This window comes from Pteropus vampyrus, unplaced genomic scaffold (assembly GCF_000151845.1).
Source record: "Pteropus vampyrus isolate Shadow unplaced genomic scaffold, Pvam_2.0 Scaffold93, whole genome shotgun sequence".
Taxonomy (NCBI): domain Eukaryota; kingdom Metazoa; phylum Chordata; class Mammalia; order Chiroptera; family Pteropodidae; genus Pteropus; species Pteropus vampyrus.
This window is the reverse complement of record NW_011888874.1, coordinates 2,280,844-2,299,953: the sequence shown is the minus strand read 5'-3', so window position 1 is coordinate 2,299,953 and position 19,110 is coordinate 2,280,844. Positions and strand designations below refer to the sequence as shown.

Here is a 19,110-nt window from a genome sequence, read left to right as displayed (position 1 = left end):
AAAATGAGGAAAATAATTGAGAAGCACTACCCACCCTTTGGGCCTGGAAGACCGGGTCGTCCATCATCCCCAAAGGGGCCTGGGATTCCCGGGGGTCCTGAGGGTCCATCTGCCCCTGGCCGTCCCGGGACTCCTGGGAGGCCCTTCATTCCACCTGGGCCAGGAGGCCCCACGTCCCCTGGCTGTCCTTTCCAACCGGGGGCACCTGAGACAAAGCACAGTGACGACAGCGTATGAAGACTGAAGACTGGCTTCACACAGGAGCAGCAAAAAAAATATTCGCGGTAGGTTAAATTCGAATCTATGATATCTAATTGTATATTGCAATTAAACAAAGTGCAACAGTATTTATCAGCTAAAAATATAACAGCAGCACCTCTACCATTTGACGAATATATATATTTTTTCTGGCTGCTATAAAAAGAAGGGCGGAAAATATTTAAAACAGTTATTACTTGAATGAATATTTCCTGATAAAGATGCATGAATAGTGTAAAGTTATTTTTTTAAGAGAGATGAATAGGGGTAAAAAACAAAATGTTATTTGTATTGACTCTTAGGGAAAAAAATACTAATAGAAGAAAACTTTCCAGGTGCTTCCGAAGCCACGGCAAGCGAATTTTGGTCAGGCTGTGAACTGTGATGAGCAAATTGTACAAATCAGAACAACATCATCTATTATTATTGCTGCTAGAAATAAAGCTATAGGGTTGATCCTACAAGACGGCATATTCCTGCTTTGAGGTAAACGCAATAGGATTTACAATCTGAATGGTGAAATGAATTGAAATGAAGATCACATTGGAAACAGCCCCCCAGCACCTCGTGTTGACAGACATTCCTTCATGGGTCTCTGTGAGTTCCTACATGTCTTGCTGAGTATGCCAAGAATGCAAGGTCGCGACTGTTATTTACCTGGGCTATTTCTCAGGTGATTTTTGCAACGAGCAGCCTTGGCAGATGACAGATGACACAGCACTTCCCGCAGTACAGAAAGAAGGTTGTCTTGTGGGCTACTATAAGGTGGTGCTTCCCCAGACTCAGTGCAGATACTGCAACCCCCTATATGTGTGGCATCTATCTAGCACCTCTTATGTTGCTCTGAAAGACTTGGGGGATGTAGGGAAATGACACAAACCAACACGAAGCTCATGCTACCTGCTGTGCGGTGAATAATGACGTGTCCTTAGTCTCTGACCCAGAAGTTTTAGTTCTGTGAGCATCAGTGAAAAGGCAACCAGCAAGCTCATTCCTCTGTAAGTCAGGTAAAGTCTCAGACCCTTCACAGTTGTTGACACCTGTTGATACTTACCTGGACTGCCTGGAGCCCCAGGGAGTCCCGGTTGCCCTGGTAACCCAGGGGCACCCCTTTCACAGGAATGGCCAGGTGGGCCTGGGACACCTGGAAATCCAGGGCTTCCCTCTCTGCCTTTGGGACCTTTGAGACCTGGGAATCCGGGAATGCCAGCTGGTCCTGAAATGATACCATTCATCCATGACACTCATGGCATAAAACCATTCAGATGACCTACAACAGAGGGCTCAGTCCTATCAATACTGGAAGTCAATGTTTTGATCCTGGCTCAGTGCTTAAATGAGTTAAGTCTCTCGATGGATTTTCTTTTCACAGATCAGGAGCTCTAAATGAAGGGAAAGCCAGGCATTGCTAAGAGGGTTAAACTTGATAAGGTTATGTAGACAACAAAGAAGTTGCTTATGCAAATGGAAAAACACGTGGTTCTTTCTGATTTTAATTAACCTCTAACATTGCAGCACATCTCCTCATTACTTACAAATTCAGTTTGTGCTGCACGAATTTGCATTTTGTAAGATATTTCATCACTTGAACTCTCAAATTTCTGTTTATTGGAAAGGCAGCGTCATAATCTTCCGAAAGAAAAACAACCCCCTCCCCGTAACTCCCACCCTAACCAAGAAAATCTATTTTATTTTTCCATGTTTCCATTATATTTTGGTTCATATGTTTACATTTTTAAAGGAGTCATCACAGTGTATATGCAATTGTTAGATTATTTCCCATTGCAAATTAACCTGCAAATGTTTTCCATTTTGTTGTAATCTTTACAAATATAATTTTAATCCCTAATGCTAATAGCTGAATAGTATTCCTTTGGCTGTGTGTGTCTGTGTTACTTAACTCTCTTCATTGTTTCCATTGTTCCTTTATTATGGATAGTAAATATGACAGTTGACCTAAATGGGTCCATTTATACATGGATATTTTTTCAATAAATACATGTAATACTATAAATGTATTTTCTCTTCCTTATGATTATCTTAATAACATTTTTTATTCTCTAGCTTTATTGTAAGAATACAGTATGTAATACTCATAACATACACAATATATGTTAATAGACTTTATGTTATCGATAAGGCTTCTGGTCAACAGTAAGCTATTAGTAGTTAAGTTTGCGGGGAGAAAAAACGAATATGCAGATATTTTACTGCTCGAGGTATCAGTGCCTCTAACTCCCACATTGTTTAAGGGTCAACTGTACAAGTGTATTTTCACATTAACCTTTTTCTTCTGTTGAATACTTCCTTTAGACAGATTTTCACAAGTGAGACAGTGAGATTACTGAGTCAAAATTATCTTCATTGACTCATATCGTGTGTTATCTTGTTACTTTCCAATTATTTAGGTTTTCGTAAATGAATATTTTGACTGATAAACTACCAAGTAAGCTTCCTGAGGCCAGAGAATGTGGCTCACTCCTTGCCCTCCATTTGCCCCGTGCTGGTGTGCTATCGTGGGTCTCAAACAAATGCTGACCCATCCAACGTCAGAAAAAAATGAGGGCAGTGTTTATTAAAAGTCTGCTCTGGGATCCAGTCTTGGTCACCAACACCTGAGGGGCTAACGTTCAGACTGGATGACTGGGCCCCACCCAATCCTGCTGTAGTGGATCGGGGTTCCTTAGACTGGGGCCCAGAGTTGATGATTTTAATGACCCCCTTACCCAAGGTTATTTTTAAGTCCATTAAAATCCAAAAGCCTCTGCTGGGGATCAAGAATTCTTAGTGATCTCAGAAGAGGATGTGAATCAGTGCCAGGACTGTCCTCTGTCCTGACTTTCTTTGCTACCTTGCCTGCTACCTCTCCTGGAATGCAAGTCCCTCCACCCTGTCACCTGTTCGAACAAGTCAGCTTGTTCCCCAGGGCTCATTTCAGGCCCCGCTCTCTCATGGAGCCTTTCTGAACTCCAGCCCACCCTGCTCCAGCCCTCTGAGCTGCTCTTCTTCCCCCCGTCTGTCCTGTCCTCCTCCAATCTGGCAAGATGAGTGGGCAGATTACACAGTCTCTGCTCCTCAGCGCTTAGATGCTGTCCTGAGTCCAAAGCCAGCAAACGTCCAGGAGCTGCTGAACCGAAGTGGGTTGACTAAGCCACAGTGAGCTGCTCTAATTTGAAAACAACCAATAAAACGCAAAGGGAATGCAGATTATTAGAAATGTAACCAGTACCTATACATGAGAGAAGACTCTGGTGTGACATCTTTTCATTCTAGATTTCTAAGGAAAGATAGTCTAAACACTCTTCAGTGACCTGTTCCAGAACCGAGCTGGCTTTATGGACCACAGGGACAGTGCAGCCATCATACCTGCAGGCCCCGGATGTCCTGGATCACCTCTAAGTCCTTTCAATCCTGGCGCCCCTGAAAGACCTCTCTTTCCTGGGGGTCCTGGGTGGCCATAAGCAGGGTCTCCAGGGATTCCTTTCTGACCATTTTCTCCAGGTAAACCGGGGGAGCCTGGGGGTCCAACAGGAGAGGACCCCTTTTCACCTCCAAAACCTGGATCTCCCATGTCACCACGAAAACCTATTGAACAAAAAAAATGGTTTCAATTGTTAAATGTAGAAATATAGAACCAGTGTACATGTAAGACTACTACTTTGATAAAAACATTTTTAAAAAATACAGAGGTAGTTACTAAAATTAAGAGTAACGTAACAGATAATGTTTTTGCCACCTTTTGCAGGGAAATAAGTTGTAATTTTATATTTCCTAAAAGCCAGTGCTGTTTCCCTAATTGCTTGCCTTCTCTGGCAAAAAGTTTTTCTGGACTAAGCAATTTTTACAACATAACAGACCAATAATATAGCCTATCATTCATGCTTCAGGGGAAAGAAGCCCTGAAAATTTACAAAATCATCACAACAAAAAAGTTATCAAAACACAGCTAAGAGCTTATTATATCAAGAAAATCCATTCCCCATTACCTAGGGATCTCTGGGCCATTTCCTTACCAAGATCATCTTGTTTTAGAGCTACGTGACATTCCTAACGGAAAAATACTTCACTTACCAGGTGGGCCAGGTATGTCTGATAGCCCTGGTTTGCCACGCCGACCTTTCTGCCCATCAAAACACCGCAGTCCAGGAGCGCCCTGAGGACCTGGGAATCCCTTCGGACCTAAAAAATAACAACGAAACACAGATTCAACAAAATGCGAATCAGATGAGAACAAAATAAGGTGATTAAAAAGAATTCTGTGTTAAGTTTTTAAAGAGTAATTCCACCTTACGGAGGTAAAGATATGGCCTAGCCTGGTCTGCATTACCACCTTACAAGTCACGTGCTCCAAATAAATGCTTCATAGCGAGTGATTGTGATAAGGAACTTTCTCAGAAGCCATACTGTAAAGCAGTGGTCCTCAACCTTTGTGGCACCAGGGTCCTGTGCTCCTATGAGAATCTACTGCCTGATGATCTGAGGTATAGCTGAGGCAGTGATGCTGGTGCTGGGGAGCGGCTGCAAATACAGACGAAACTTCGTTTGCTCTCCTGCCGCTCACCTCCTGCTGTGTGACCCAGTTCCTAACAGGCCATGGACCAGTACCAATCCGCAGCCTGGGGGTTGGAGACTCCTGCTGTAAAGGATGCTTCCTGAAAGCCTTTGGATGTATGATTGGGTACCTTCCCATCTTAGGTCTCAAACACAAATATGTGAGCGTAGTCTGTCCTTGCTGGAGGACAGAGGTGGTGACCAGTATGTGGCCTGATGAGAAAGAGCCAGAGTAAAGGCTGAAACCTACTTCCTTGCATCTTATTCCACTTGCCCTTAAATAAAGTGTAGGCAGAAATCACCTATAAAAGGAATTGAAGGATTTGTGTTTTAACCTGTGATTTCCTACTAGGAGATATCTCGGCTAAAAAAAAAATTTACAAATCCTGGACTTCAAAGGAGGTACAACTTAAAGTTTGAGTATTCACTTCTCTTGAGGTGAAAGCTACTGAAACTAATCAGAAACTTTGTTTAACCATCCACGACAAGATACCAGTAAATGTGAAAAAGAACATTCAATCAGCCAACCAGCAATGCTTCATTCTACTGATGTAGAACTGCATTTTCACACCCTGCCCCTCGCCCTGTGGTGGATGGAGTGTAGTTCCCACACTTTGATCTGGGGTTTTGTCATGTGACTTGCTTTGGCCAATGGGATATTAATAACCATGAACCAGTGAGAGGTGGGAACTGTGCCCATGAACCTGAGCTGTCCTCATGCAGTTCTGCAATCACATAAGAGCACATGCTGGCCCCAAAATGAGATGTGTATTATAGACATGGACTAGAGCCAGGGACTAAGCCAACACTGACCACCTTAGATCAGCTGAACTCCAACTAACCTATAGACCAATAATAGAGAAAATAAATATTTGTCATAACCCACTAAGATTTTGAGGTTGTTACACAACATTACTGTGATGAAAGCTAACGGTCGTAGAGGGCGATAGTCATTCATCATCCAAACTTTAAATACTTTTTGTACTTATGTGGGACAAGAAAGGTCACCTTTAGTAGACATTGCTAGTACTCGACTGGTCAATTTAAGTGAACTCTGAATAAATAAAGAATTAGACAAAATCCTTCTATAGATTTGGGGCTGAATTTAACCATAAACAAGTGACTGAGTCAAATAAAGCGGTTTCATGAGATACAGATACGAGATCATTCTTCACATTGTTTCTGGTTAGATGTTTGGGTCTCTTAGAAAGCAGAATTGAGTAAAACTCATAACAGTAAGCAAATAATCATTTTTCACTCTCAAGGCATAAGATAAGAAAGGAGACATAATTTTAAAACTCTCAAAAGAGGGTAGACATTTTAACTGATATGTGATCGAGTCAAGGTAAATTTTGCTGTGAAGAGATATGAAAAACCCACCTGGAGTGTGTCCAATCCAGTAGACCAGAGACCCAATATGAATTACTACAAATGCTGTTTCCCCATAGTCCCTCACAGGCTTATAATAATTTAGAAATACCTTAACTCTTAGCCTGTGGATTTGCATTTGGTTTATCTCTCTTGCCAGGTCTTTTACTCTGGGGGATGTTTAAGACAGTGACTTCTCATTGATCATACCTGGAGGTCCATCAAAACCTGGAGGGCCTGGCCTCCCAGGGTAGGTGACATTACAAGAAATCGTACCACCTGGAATAAAAAAAGAAAAAGTGGCATTCACATAATCGATAACCCAATGTGCCATAAATCACGACAATTCAATCAAGATGTTTTTCACAGATTATATGTGGAATTCAAAGGAAAACTCGAAAATATCACAGATCACTTGAACTACTATTATTCCAAATTTCTAGAAAATATGACCTAAAATTTGAATTTCAGCTGTCAGAGCAGTTAAAAACATAAGGGGACTAGGAAAAATATTAGTTCCAAGAAGTATCCATTTTAATAACATAGAATAAATAATGGATTGATAGGTCCCTGGATGTTGAATACAATGGAATCGGAGCTTTGATAAACCATGAAATAGCAGCAAGCATCCCTGAGTTCAGCAGATTTAGCCCCTAGTTTGGGTGTGGGGGAATTGGGTAAATGGAGAGACTGAGCAAGATATTAACAGCTACCGTTTACTGAGGGCCTGCCGTGGGTCAAGCGCTTCAATTATATTGTCTCCTACTTTTCTAATGACTCTATAATGTGGTTATTGCCATTCCCCATTTTAGTTATTGAAGAAAATCAGACTCCAAGATTGTGCCTCTGAGTTTCCTTCTCCTTTAAAATAGAATGTTACTCTTTTATAGTAGAAACAATATCTCATAATGTACTATTTCATATGCTCTCAAATCAAAAACACATGAGATGAATAAAAATAATGCTAGATTTTGATGGGTCCCAGGCCACGATTTTAAATCTTATTGAATTCCAAGATATTTGCCTTTCTATGTTGTCAAAGTAAGAACCAAATATATTATTTTCTTCTGAAATTTCATAAATAACGATGTAGCTCAAGGTATACAGACATAGTAGAAAAGAAAAAATTTAAATAAATTTTTTTTCGACCTTTTAAAAGTTTTCAACTATAACACTGCAGGTCACTTTATAGTTTGAAATTCACAAAACTGTCAAATATGTTTAAAACCTCTTCTTTTTTCTCCCTAGAATGCTTACGAGTGGATTTTCAGGGACAATGATGTACTTTTTAAATAAAATATTAGTATCTTTTAGTTATAATATGCTGCATTATCTCAAAATATTATAAAAATTGTTATTTTGAATACATGTATATATGTAATTTTAATACGGTAAGATTATATAATTGTTACTGAGAAATGAAAGACAGGCAATTTCGGTACGTCAAACAAATAAATCAACAAAGTCAAAGATATCTTAGCATTTTAAGGATTTGTTTTAAATACTGATCGTGCTGCAATGCTTTTATTTGTTTGACAACATTCAAGGTTCGGACAGCAGCTCGATGGGATTTTATTTAGCGGTTCTGCCACAGCTATAATATCTTGGCCCAGAAGAGAGGCTCACTTAAGCCTCCACGACATCTCTTGACATTCTGTCACACAGAACGTTGAAAATTACCTTTCTGACCCTTCGTGCCATCCGGGCCCCGCTCGCCTGGTCGGCCTGGATCTCCTGGTTGGCCCCTTTCTCCTGGGGGACCAGGAAACCCCAGTCCTGGGGGCCCCCTAGGTCCTTCTCTGCCAGGGGGACCTGGCGGTCCAGGAAATCCTTGGTCACCTGGGATTGCGTCTTCATGATCCCCCTGGGAACGTTTACATCGTCAGTCAATTACTGATCTTAGAAAATCCATGAACGCAAGGCGGTCATGGTCATAGGCTGATGAAATATATGCAGAAAGCTCATAATGCCAGGACACAGTGACTTAATAGCAAATGTAAGTTAAAATAATTAACTTGGAATCTTCTTAATATTTTACATACATATTTACATATAAGTGTGCTTGGGTGTGTGTGTGTGTTATGCCTCAAATACAGAAAGCTATGCGGTTATGATACCTTAAAAAAATAAGAAATTTTATGTAGAACTTTTTTTGATATTAAATATAATAAAATATTTGAATACATAAATTAATGGACATAGTGGGCTTGCAAATTGAATAAGTTCTTATGCATTCGAAACTGGTTTCCTGCATTCTTACGAGAAGATCCAGGAAGCGACTCCATCGCCCTCCACATCTATGAACAAGGGGCCGACAAATCCTTTCTCCTTCTGCATAAGAATTTGAACTTTAGTTAACCTTTTAGTTCTGTTTCTCTGGAGACATCATAAAAATTCCATGTCAACTACATCACTAGGCAGCATTCCTTATGGTAAAAATCAAACCCAGTTTGCAAAACTTGTATCTGGTCTGGAAGAACTATAAACACCTGTGCAGAACCCTTGTTGACGCTTCCTTGAATGGTGGCTCCTGGAACTGCCAAGTTCCTTGTGCGATTCCCGCAAGCTATCCTGTGACAGCTCTTGTGGGGAATGAGGCTTTCAAGTCAGGGTTGCTCACACATCTGCCAGAGGTGGATCTCATGTCCTTCACCTCAACTGAATAAGCAGATCGTGAGGAATGGCTGATGCTGCCCTACTGGCAAGTGGAGGGTCCCTTGTCTTCTATCTTTCTGAATAGCCTGGTCCCGAATGTGATATATAATAGTCTGTGAGTCCGCATTGTTTCAACGAATCTAGCAAGACATCTCACAATGGGGGTGTTATAAAAATTCCTCTCCCAATTTGATCTGTAAATATACTTTGTTTTTTCACAATTAGCTTAGTACATAATGACAATTGCCACTCAGTGACATTGGTTTCTAAGTAGTTTCTCAAGTGGAAGAATGAGTTAAACAAAGATTACCAAGTCTAGAGCAGAGAAGATTATTCACGAACTTGATAACAGCTGAAAGGCCAGAAAGCTATAAACACCATCTAACCTGATTTCCAAGCCTCTGTTTCTTATTCACACTATTCCGTCTGACTGAGTTCCTAAAAAAATCAGAACATGGTTCTTCCCTCTTACAACACTCTCAATGACAGACAGCACAGTCTGGTGGAAGTACCACGTGCTTTGGAATATGACAGACTGGAGTTTTCATTCCTGCTTAGCCTATTTGGTAGATGGATGACCTTGAGAAACATACCCCAAGCCTCTATTTCCTTACTGTAAAGGTAGAAAGGTAATCGCTCCTCAGAAGATGACTATAATGAGCAAATATCTAGCCCAGTTCGATGACATTATAAGCATTCAGAAATACCTCACCTACCCAAGATATTTTAAGTTTCTAAGCACTGAATCATGTTTCAGTCTTTTCTTATGACCTTCATTACCTACACATGGTCTCCACCCAAAACATGCTTGAAAAATGCAGAAATATCATTTATCAATGAGATTTTCCATCAGCCAATACATTAATTTAGTGGATTTGTACTAGTTCACTTTTTTGCTTTCCACGCCCCTCATATGCTTCTTCACCAGGGGACAGAACTGAAGATAATTATCAGGGCCTGTGCTCTATCCATAGAGTCAACTGAACAGAACTCAAATCAGTGGGGAATTTACAGATACAAGGGATCCAGGACCACCACGAGAACAACACAAAGACCGGGGACAGAAAATCTTGTTATGACTGAACTGCCGCTCAGGAATTTAGACCATCTTCCATGATGCCATACTTTTTATAACCATCTTTTTGTGGCAGTGAATCAAAGGTGACTCTGATTTATAGCATGTTGACACTTTACTGAGTTATAATTTTTTTCAGAGAAGGGGAAAATAGTTGTTTTGTGACCATGTAAGGAAGTGAAATTCTATAGCAGGAGAAGAATTATACATACTGGGAGTCCTGGATCCCCCTTCTCTCCAGCATGTCCATCCCAGCCATGTTGTCCCGGCTGCCCTGGAAATCCTGGGGGCCCATCAGGCCCTCTTTCTCCTTTGCGCCCTAGGAACAAAAGCCAAAAGATATTCAAGCCCTTATCAGCAAGGGGTGAAGTGGAAGAAAATATAGGACTAAAAATAAAGGAAATGACTTTGACTCTATGTCGGCTAGTAGAGATTCCTCTGAGTTCTTCAGTTGACTAAGTCACACAAACACAACTACGCAAAACTCAAGAGAGGAGAATGACAATTGCCAAACCCGCTGAAGCTCTTATTTGAGGAATATTCCTTTTCTCATTTTGACAAGGAGGTTGAATATGGAGGTGCTAATCATGGCAGCATCTGCTCCTGCTTGCGAGATGTCAAACATGATACCCCATCTCCTGCCCATGGTGAATGGGGGGACAGTCCACGGTTAGACATTTGACCCAGGTCAGTCTAGTCCTTTCTGAATTTTTTTTCTAACTGGAGCTGAGATGATAGAGCTGTCTTTTATATCTGGTTCTAAGAACTTGGAACTGCCTGGAACATGCCCACAGCCCAGAGAAAGCTAATCCTGGGGAAAAAAAATACACATGGCACAATGAAAGATGCAAGATGCAGGGAGAGCCTACTAAGCAATCGTCTCAAGTAATCCTTACATCTAACCTTTCATATTTTGTTTAACAAAGTCAATAAATTACTTTTTTATTAAACTACTTCACGCTGGATTTCTGTCACATACAACCAAAATATTCTTGATTAATACAGAATACTATAATGCAGTATAATGCAGCAAATCAAAGAAGGTCAGCAATGAAGTTGTTGACAAATAAAAAGTTGTTGACAAATAAAAATTTGAAGATGTGACTAAAGGAGTGTTTAAGTTCTCAAACAACAGACAGGATTTGAGGTTCAACATTCAGTGGAGGACAGAGAGTATTTTTTTAAGTAATCTCAATAATCCTAAATCTTGTTATAGATTTGATCTGTGGTCACAGGAGAAATAAATGCAAGAGGATGGTTCATATATCATTCATAAAATGGCAGGGAACAAAATAACTGGCTAGGCTCACCTTTAACTCTTGATACAACTGTGTCACCCTTTTCTCCTTTGTCGCCAGGTGGTCCTGAGGCACCAGGTTCTCCCTTGATGAAAAATAACAGCAACAGATCAGTTTAACTGTGACAGGTCAAAACTTAATAACATTCATATATATCTAATCTCTTCTTTCCTTCTAATCACCTGTTCTGGATTCTAGCTTGGCACGCTTGGTCTCCTTCTCTTCCCTGCCTTCCAAGGTGGGTCCTACCTTCCAAAATTGAGGCTTTCGAACTGTATATGAAAGCTGGTAGAATCTGAATATCGTCTGTACCTGAGTCAATAAAAATGTATCAATACCAATTTCCACAATGTACTAGGATTAGGTAAGATATTATTGGGGAAAGCTGAGTGAAGGGTTAGCGGGAGCCCACTGATTGATTGTGCAACTTCTTGTGAGTCATAAAATAAAACTTTATATCAAAACGAAAATTTATCATTAAAAACCTCTTTAAAACTCTCTTGGGCTTCGTAAAATAGAATTGGGAGGAAAGAGGAGAGTAGGTCAATCACAAGGATGGCTGCTGGAGCTGAAAGTAGAGATTGAGGGACGAGTTTATGATCAAAGAGATTGATATTGAAGGGAGTTAATGAGCAAGAGAGGGAGAATAAGAATCTTTTCTGTAGAGCAAGTAAACAACTAATTCTACTTGATGGGCTCATCATCTTTTGACTTCAACATTGTGCTAAGACTGGACTATTCGGGTCATGTTTTTTGTGTTACATATTACTGAATATCAAGTCATGTCAAAAATCTGAAAACCTATTGTTTGTATATTAGAGTGGCCAAGCATTATAGCAAATATAGTTATAGAAACATTAAACATAGCTTAAGATTATTTATCTGGTGACCTCGATAATTAAGAAATGCAAGAATCTGGAAGGTAAGAATGACTGAGTAGACCATTTGCTTTGCTCACACACATGCCACCTTGCCTTATTTTCATACAGTCTCACAATGTGCTTAATTTTATTTTTAACCGGCCCTTACCAGTTTACATGTAGTGAACTATAAAGAAGAAAAGGCACAAGAGAGATACGCACAATGGCAGCATCAAGCGGTAAGAATGAAAAGAAGCCAAAAAAGGTCCCCCACAAGCATAAAAACTCAAATGAACAAAATGGTTGGGAGCTATTTAATGTAGAGGAAATAGAGCCACACACGCAGCACTCGATACCCAAGAACGTCACTGCAGTAACACATCCTGTGTGTAACAATGTCTATGAGGCATCACCAAGGTGAGTGGAACAAATTTCTTAGTGGAAATAGCCAAATGAGACAGGAAAGGAACTTTAGAAATCATATGGTGCTAATATGGAATGAGTATTGCTGAAATTCTTATTTTTACTCTACATGCTAAGTTACAAGCGACAATGGGACAGGGCCAAAGTAAACGGCATACGGTATCCAGCCCAAGATATGGATAATGAAAATTTCTTCTGATGGATAGACTCTTAAGACAGAAAATTATTCAGATAGTATTTGAACCAATTTCTCTCTAGACAGAGAATGCCTGTGGCATGTTTAATAAATAAGACCTCAGTACGCCAGAAGAATGGGTATGACGTGGGGGTCTGAGCAGTTTATTAGCGAGCACATTGGAAACTTAGAACGCACTATAAATTGCTCTAAGGTTTTGCAGATACAGAATTTTAATTTCTAGAGTCAGATCATAGGCTTAGTTGAGCTAGTACGAAAAAAAAAAAATTACCAGCACTGTCTTTGGATTGCACTAGAGACATTTACTGAGAACCTACCAAATGCCAGGCATTATTCTGAGTCCCAAGGACACAGCAGTTAACAAGATTGTTTTGCCTTTTTGGCACTTAAAGTCTAATGTTAAACCTAAGAGATTCCTGAAGCAAAGGTTCCTGGCTGCTTTGGAATTGAAAGCTACTTTTCACGATTCTAAGACCTGAGATCACTAAACGTGTGTTAATATAACAATAAAATCTCAGCAGCAACAAAGACGTCCTCTCCGCTAGGCATGTACTAGTTGCTTCCTATACAGTCTAGATCAGTGCCTTCAAACACAGGTGCCCACTGAGGCCGTGCCCTTTCCAGGAAAGTAGGTAGGTGGTCATGGTGTGGACTGGAGCATCCAAACCTCCTCCCATAGGCACAGCCTCCTCTCCACTTCTGGCAGCAATGGGAATGCACTGACCTCATGTTAATGAACTTCTAATTTCTCAAGGGTGGCCATAAATCTCATATTATATTAATAATACGAAAAGAAACACCACGAGGACAAAAGCAAACATGCCAGCAGGTTGGATTTCGCCCGTGTCAGTTTGAGACTTTGGGTTTGCTCTGCAACTCCTCAGGGACAGTGATCTGGTCATCTTGTTCACTGGTGTGTACTTACAGCTCTCAAAACAGACTATTGCATAATTGAATTCTTACCAACAAACCTGTACGACAGGTGTTGTTCTATCCATTTTATAAATGAGGCACTGATGCTCAGAAAGACGGCAGTGCTCGGCAATGTCAGGGCTGGGATTTGAAGCTGGGTCTGCCCTGGTGGGAAACCCCCAACCCAGAGAGTGCTCTCAGGCCGAGGCAATGAGTACAAAGCCTTGGTCCAACTACGGAAAATGTAACATTGAATTTGAACCTGCTTCCCTGTTTGTCACTTTCCCATCCATCTGTGGCTGCTGGAACCAGGCACCAGCATAGGAGAGAGGCGATGCACAGAGAAGTGAGAGCACTCACAGTGATTGTCTGTGGTTCCTTCGTGCTCCTTCCTCTGTCCATCCTCTTTCCCTTCTTTTCTTTCATAGTGCTCTATAGCAGTAGTCTCTAACTGTGGCCACAATGTACAGAAGCCATATGGGCAGAATCAGACACAGAACAAAGATATCAGAAATACGACCAGCCCTGGAGCAACTGAATTACAAAGACTTAAGCCCTGGAGCAACTGAATTACATAAATCTTCGCCAGGAAGGACAACCCTGGATGAACTAGTAAGCCACACTCTAAGATGTTCGCCTAAGAAGCAACTCAATAGGAAGCCACAACCAATAGTTTAGAGATCAAGAAAATCTTCATTAAGAAGATTAAATAACAACAAAAAAATGACTATGATAAAATGTTAAAATTATCGCTTCTCGGCCTTTTGGCTAAGATCAAGTGTAAAATGTTAAATTAGAAAAGCTGATGATAAAATGCAAATGAGTTAATAATTGCAGTCAAGTCCATTCAACATCCATACGTGAAGGACTTAGCTTCCTATTGAGTAGACTTTACAAGTATATGCTCTGCAAATCCGACAAGGGGGGTGCAGGGAGAATTTACTCATCACTCCCACTTAAGGGTCTAAGATGGGAAGCTTATCTTCATAAGATTTCCTGGGTAAAATGCAAAAGGTAGATGGGTACTGATGGCTGGCTCCAGGTCACCTCAGGATTAAGCCTTTTAATAAGAAGGGGAAAGGAAGGCTGTCTACAGCCTCCAAAGGGACACCCGAAAGGCTGTACCTCAACCTGAGTCACTCGTAATGGTCAGCAAATGAGAGACATTTTGAGACAGATCTCGTCCACTCTCCAGCACTGAATATCACAGAATCTCTGACGATGCCAATATTTATATCTCCAGCCTCTACTTTTCATTTGAATGCTTGAATCTCATCACCCTTGCCCATCTGACATCTCCACTTGCTGATCTAATTGGCATCTCAAACTTAAAATGTCCCCAGTGATTATGCTTCCTTTTCCCAACCTACGCCCGCTCCTCACACTGGGAAGTTTGGCTCCATCCTTTACATCTCTTTTTCCCATATCCCATGTCTAGTTTAACAGCCAATCTGTTAGCTCTATCTTCAGAATATATCCAGAATCTGACCACGTCCCACCACACCCCTCACTACCAGGTTAATCCATTCACGATCATATTTCACCAGGATTACTGCAGGGATCTCCCTACTTCTTCCCTTGTTCCTTATGGTCTGTTTTTAACAGAGCTACCAGAGTGATCCATTTAAAACAAATGTCAGATTGTCTCTCTTTTCTTAAAACTCCCCACCGGCTGCTCTGTGTCACCCAGAGTAAAAACTCAAAACTAACGCACCTCTAAAGCTCCACGCTCAGCAAGGCCTCCTCACCTCCAGCTCTTTCTTTAACTTCATTTTCTCCTGCTCTGCCCCTCACTCTCTCCACCCAAGCAATACTAGATGATGATGGCCTTTATTGCCACCTGCCACACTGTGCATTTACTCATCTATCTGTCACATGGTGTATGTCTGACAATAGAATATGGGCCTCCAGAGGGCAGAGACTGTGTTCTGGTCCCTGCTGTATTCCCAGCACCTGGAATAGCACCTGGAACATAGCAGGCGCTCGATAAATGTGAATCAAATGGATAAATGAATGAGTGAATGAATGAATACAAATAATTTTTGGCCATTAATATATTTATCGGTTCAAAATATAAAATATATATCACACTATAAGTTAGAAGGAGGTCCAATTGGATTCTCTCTGTCTCTTTTAACTAGAAAGATTGTTACTGGTAAGAATTACTCACTGGTGGCCCTGGAGATCCTTCAGCACCAGGAGGGCCCGGGTGACCTTTTTCTCCAAGCCACCCAGGGAGCCCCAAGTCTCCCTTACTACCCTGCCTCCCAGGGAGTCCTGGAGGGCCTGGTGAGCCCATGGGGCCGGGCTTGCAGGCACAGAGCCCCGCATTTCCTAGACAGAGGATAAAAGGCAACTTTGTCATATTTCCTAAACAAAATCCCAATAAAGGCTTTACTATACAAAACCAACAGTGAAAAGAAAAACATAAAGGGTCTGACGTGCACAATTCTTATTGCAGACAACTGATGACGTGATGTGGGGGCATGGGGCATGGTGTAGGGGTACCCAGGCATGGCCTATGTGGAGGGACATATCGTTTCTAGACAAACAGGGTGTTTTGAGTCTTAACGAACTCATCCTGACAAATTCTAGGGGAAAAGCTGATGTCTAGTTCTACTGAAGAAACTTTAATAAGAAGAAAGCTTCTTATTTTTAAGAGTTTAAAAATCTTTTATTTGATTCCTAGTAAAAAAAAAAAAAAAGTTTCTTAATTGGCTCCTGCTAAAGAAACAGGAAAACAGGGAAACAGCAAAAATCAAAACAAACAAACAACAACAACAACAAAAAAACAAAAACAAATTGGTTAGCGTATAAACCCTGAATATTTAAAGAAACAAAATAATATTTGAAGAATTATTAACTATATTGAATATTATAATTGATAATTCAGTGCATTGCATCTTCTAATCATTCAGAATCTTTAGTATTAAAAAATGTCTTTAGGGTGGTCAAACTCCTCAGCTCTCATTCCCACCTGTCTCAGTCAAAAAGGTACTAACAAATTTAGGGTGAAGGAACATAGAGCTTCTAATGAGTTTGAAAAATATGGGACCCACAGAAAGAAACCAAAATAAAAGATCAATGCTGTTCTACTTCTGCTTCTTTTAAGGAATCAAGAGGATCTTGTGAAATTTGCTTCACCACTTTGAAGCAAATTTCATGACAGGTAAATGTCCCCTTTATACTCTAAGACATGAGGATTTGACTTTTGGGTAAGTTCTAATCACATCATGAACACATCATGAAGTGGAGTGCTCATAGGGTATAAGATGAGTAACAAATCTAAACGAAATGCCACATTGTACATTTCATAAATGCCTCTCAATCCTGCATATGTTGTTGACTTCTAGGAGTTCTACCTTTAATGCATACTTGCCTTTTTCTCCTTTTGAGCCTCTTCTTCCTGGAGGACCCATTTTGCCTTTTACTCCTTGTGGTCCTGGGTGCCCAACACTACAATATATAACTTTACAGTGGAAAAAGGGGGCGGGCAGAGAGAATCACATCATTTTTGTGAATGTCTCCTACAAAACAAGTAGACGTGCCTCCTACGCGCACGTTTTCCCTTCAACCCCATTCTTTCTTCCATTCCTTTCCTGTGATTCTTTTTCTCTGATACAAGAATAGATATGCAAATAGACCATACAATTGTCGCAGCATGCTTCTCCTACATAATCATTGGTAAAGCCATTCCTAAGCTCAGCCCTAATTTAGTGGGTTGCAGAGAAGGTAATGGACAACGAAACAAAACAAACAAAAAAACTAAAAGTATATGGCAAAGACCTTTTTTCCTCTTTAATAATCAATAATTACCTAATGAAGAAAATATAAAGCAGAGTTTGTAAAAGAAAAAATTCAGAGGCATCTGATTAAAGATGATATATAAATGTAAACAATAAGCTCCTTGTTCCCCCGAATTCCAGTAAAATAGCAGATAGTAAAAAAATGTTATAAAAAGGCATAAGCCTGCAAGACAAAAAAAAAAATGGACAGAAAACAAGATGTAATAATACTTAGCAGACTCTAAAAGCTGAATTCTAACCAGGCAGGGGAAAGCAGAGAAAGAACACAATTTACATGAGAAATTTCTCCCAAAGTTCAGGAATTGGTACCTCTGAAGTAGAATGACAATGAGGCCCCAAACAAGGTGATTTGTGAAACAGTTAAACCATAAGATCCCCTGATCAAAAATTGCAATAGGATAAAACGATACCTCCCCAAAACTGGAGGAAACAGACAATGCAGCAAGAAGAAAAATTTAAAAGGAACTACATAATTTAAAAGCAGATGAAGGAAGCCATTTCATCTCTGCAACATGAATAGGCTGCTGCAAAAGGAAACACTATAAGAGAACAATAGCAAAAACCAAATCCTTAGAAATTAGAAAAAAATATATGATTGCAGAAATTTAAAAATTTAGGAGCAGAGATGGAAGACAGATTTGAGAAAATCTCCCAGAAAGAAAAAAAAAACTTAAAAGCACAGTCCAATTTAAAAATGGGCAGAAGACCTGAACAGATATTTCTCCAAAGAGGAAATACAGATGGCCAATAGACATATGAAAAGATGCTCAAGGTCACTAATTATCAGAGAAATGCAAATTAAAACCACAATGAGATAGCACCTCACACCTGTCAGAAAGGCTGTCATCAATAAATCAAGGAACAACAAGCGTTGGCGAGGACACAGAGAAAAGGGAACACTCATACACTGTTGGTGGGATTGCAAATTGGTACAGCCATTATAGAAAACAGTCTGAAGATTTCTCAATAAATTAAAAATGGATATACCTTTTCATCCAGTAATTGCACTTCTGGGTATTTATCCAAAGAAAATCTAAACAATAATTCGTAGAGATCAATGCCCCCTTATGTTCACTGCAGCTCCATTCACAATAGCCAAGATATGGAAGCAATCTAAATGCCCATCAACAGATGACTGGATAAAAAAGTTATGCTTCATATATACAATGGAATATTACTCAGCCATTAAAAAAATATGAAATCCTACTGTTCGCAACAGCATGGATGGACCTAGACAATATTATATTGAGTGAAATAAGTCAGAGAAAGATAAATACCATACGATTTCACGCATATGTATAATTTAAGGAATAAAAAGAACAAACTAATCAAAAACAGACTTACGAATATAGAGGACAATCTTGTGATGTACAGAGGGAAGTGGGGCTGGGGGGCTGGGAGAAAGAGGTGAAGGGTTAAAGAAGTACAAATTAATAGTTGATAGGTGGTCACAGGGATGCAGAGCACGGCCTGGGAAATGCAGCTAGCATTCATGTAATGGCTAGATGGAGAGCCAAAGGAGAGAAAGAGCAATTAGGGGGATCATTTTATAAACTATATAAATGTCTAATCAATGTACTGTATACTTGAAACTTATAATGAAATTAAATTTAAAAAAGAAAAATTAAAAGGTGAATAATAAAGATGATAAATAGAGACATGTAGGATTGAGTCTTTGATAAATCTAGAATCTAAAAAGAGAAAATAA

At 40.1% G+C, this 19,110-nt stretch overlaps 1 protein-coding gene across 1 annotated transcript in view; it reads right to left on the bottom strand.

Annotated features, from left to right (window-relative positions):
- The window catches only part of COL4A4 (collagen type IV alpha 4 chain), a 99,473-nt gene that overhangs the window by 38,205 nt on the left and 42,158 nt on the right, over nt 1–19,110 (bottom strand). Inside the window, exons 20-29 of the mRNA XM_023532938.1 lie at nt 16,976–17,065; nt 15,767–15,930; nt 11,218–11,290; nt 10,120–10,226; nt 7,858–8,041; nt 6,388–6,456; nt 4,330–4,437; nt 3,625–3,843; nt 1,313–1,474; nt 35–205 (exon numbers count right to left, since the gene is read on the bottom strand). Coding sequence (XP_023388706.1) covers nt 35–205; nt 1,313–1,474; nt 3,625–3,843; nt 4,330–4,437; nt 6,388–6,456; nt 7,858–8,041; nt 10,120–10,226; nt 11,218–11,290; nt 15,767–15,930; nt 16,976–17,065 — 1,347 coding nt within the window. The remainder of the gene's footprint in view (nt 1–34; nt 206–1,312; nt 1,475–3,624; nt 3,844–4,329; nt 4,438–6,387; nt 6,457–7,857; nt 8,042–10,119; nt 10,227–11,217; nt 11,291–15,766; nt 15,931–16,975; nt 17,066–19,110) is intronic.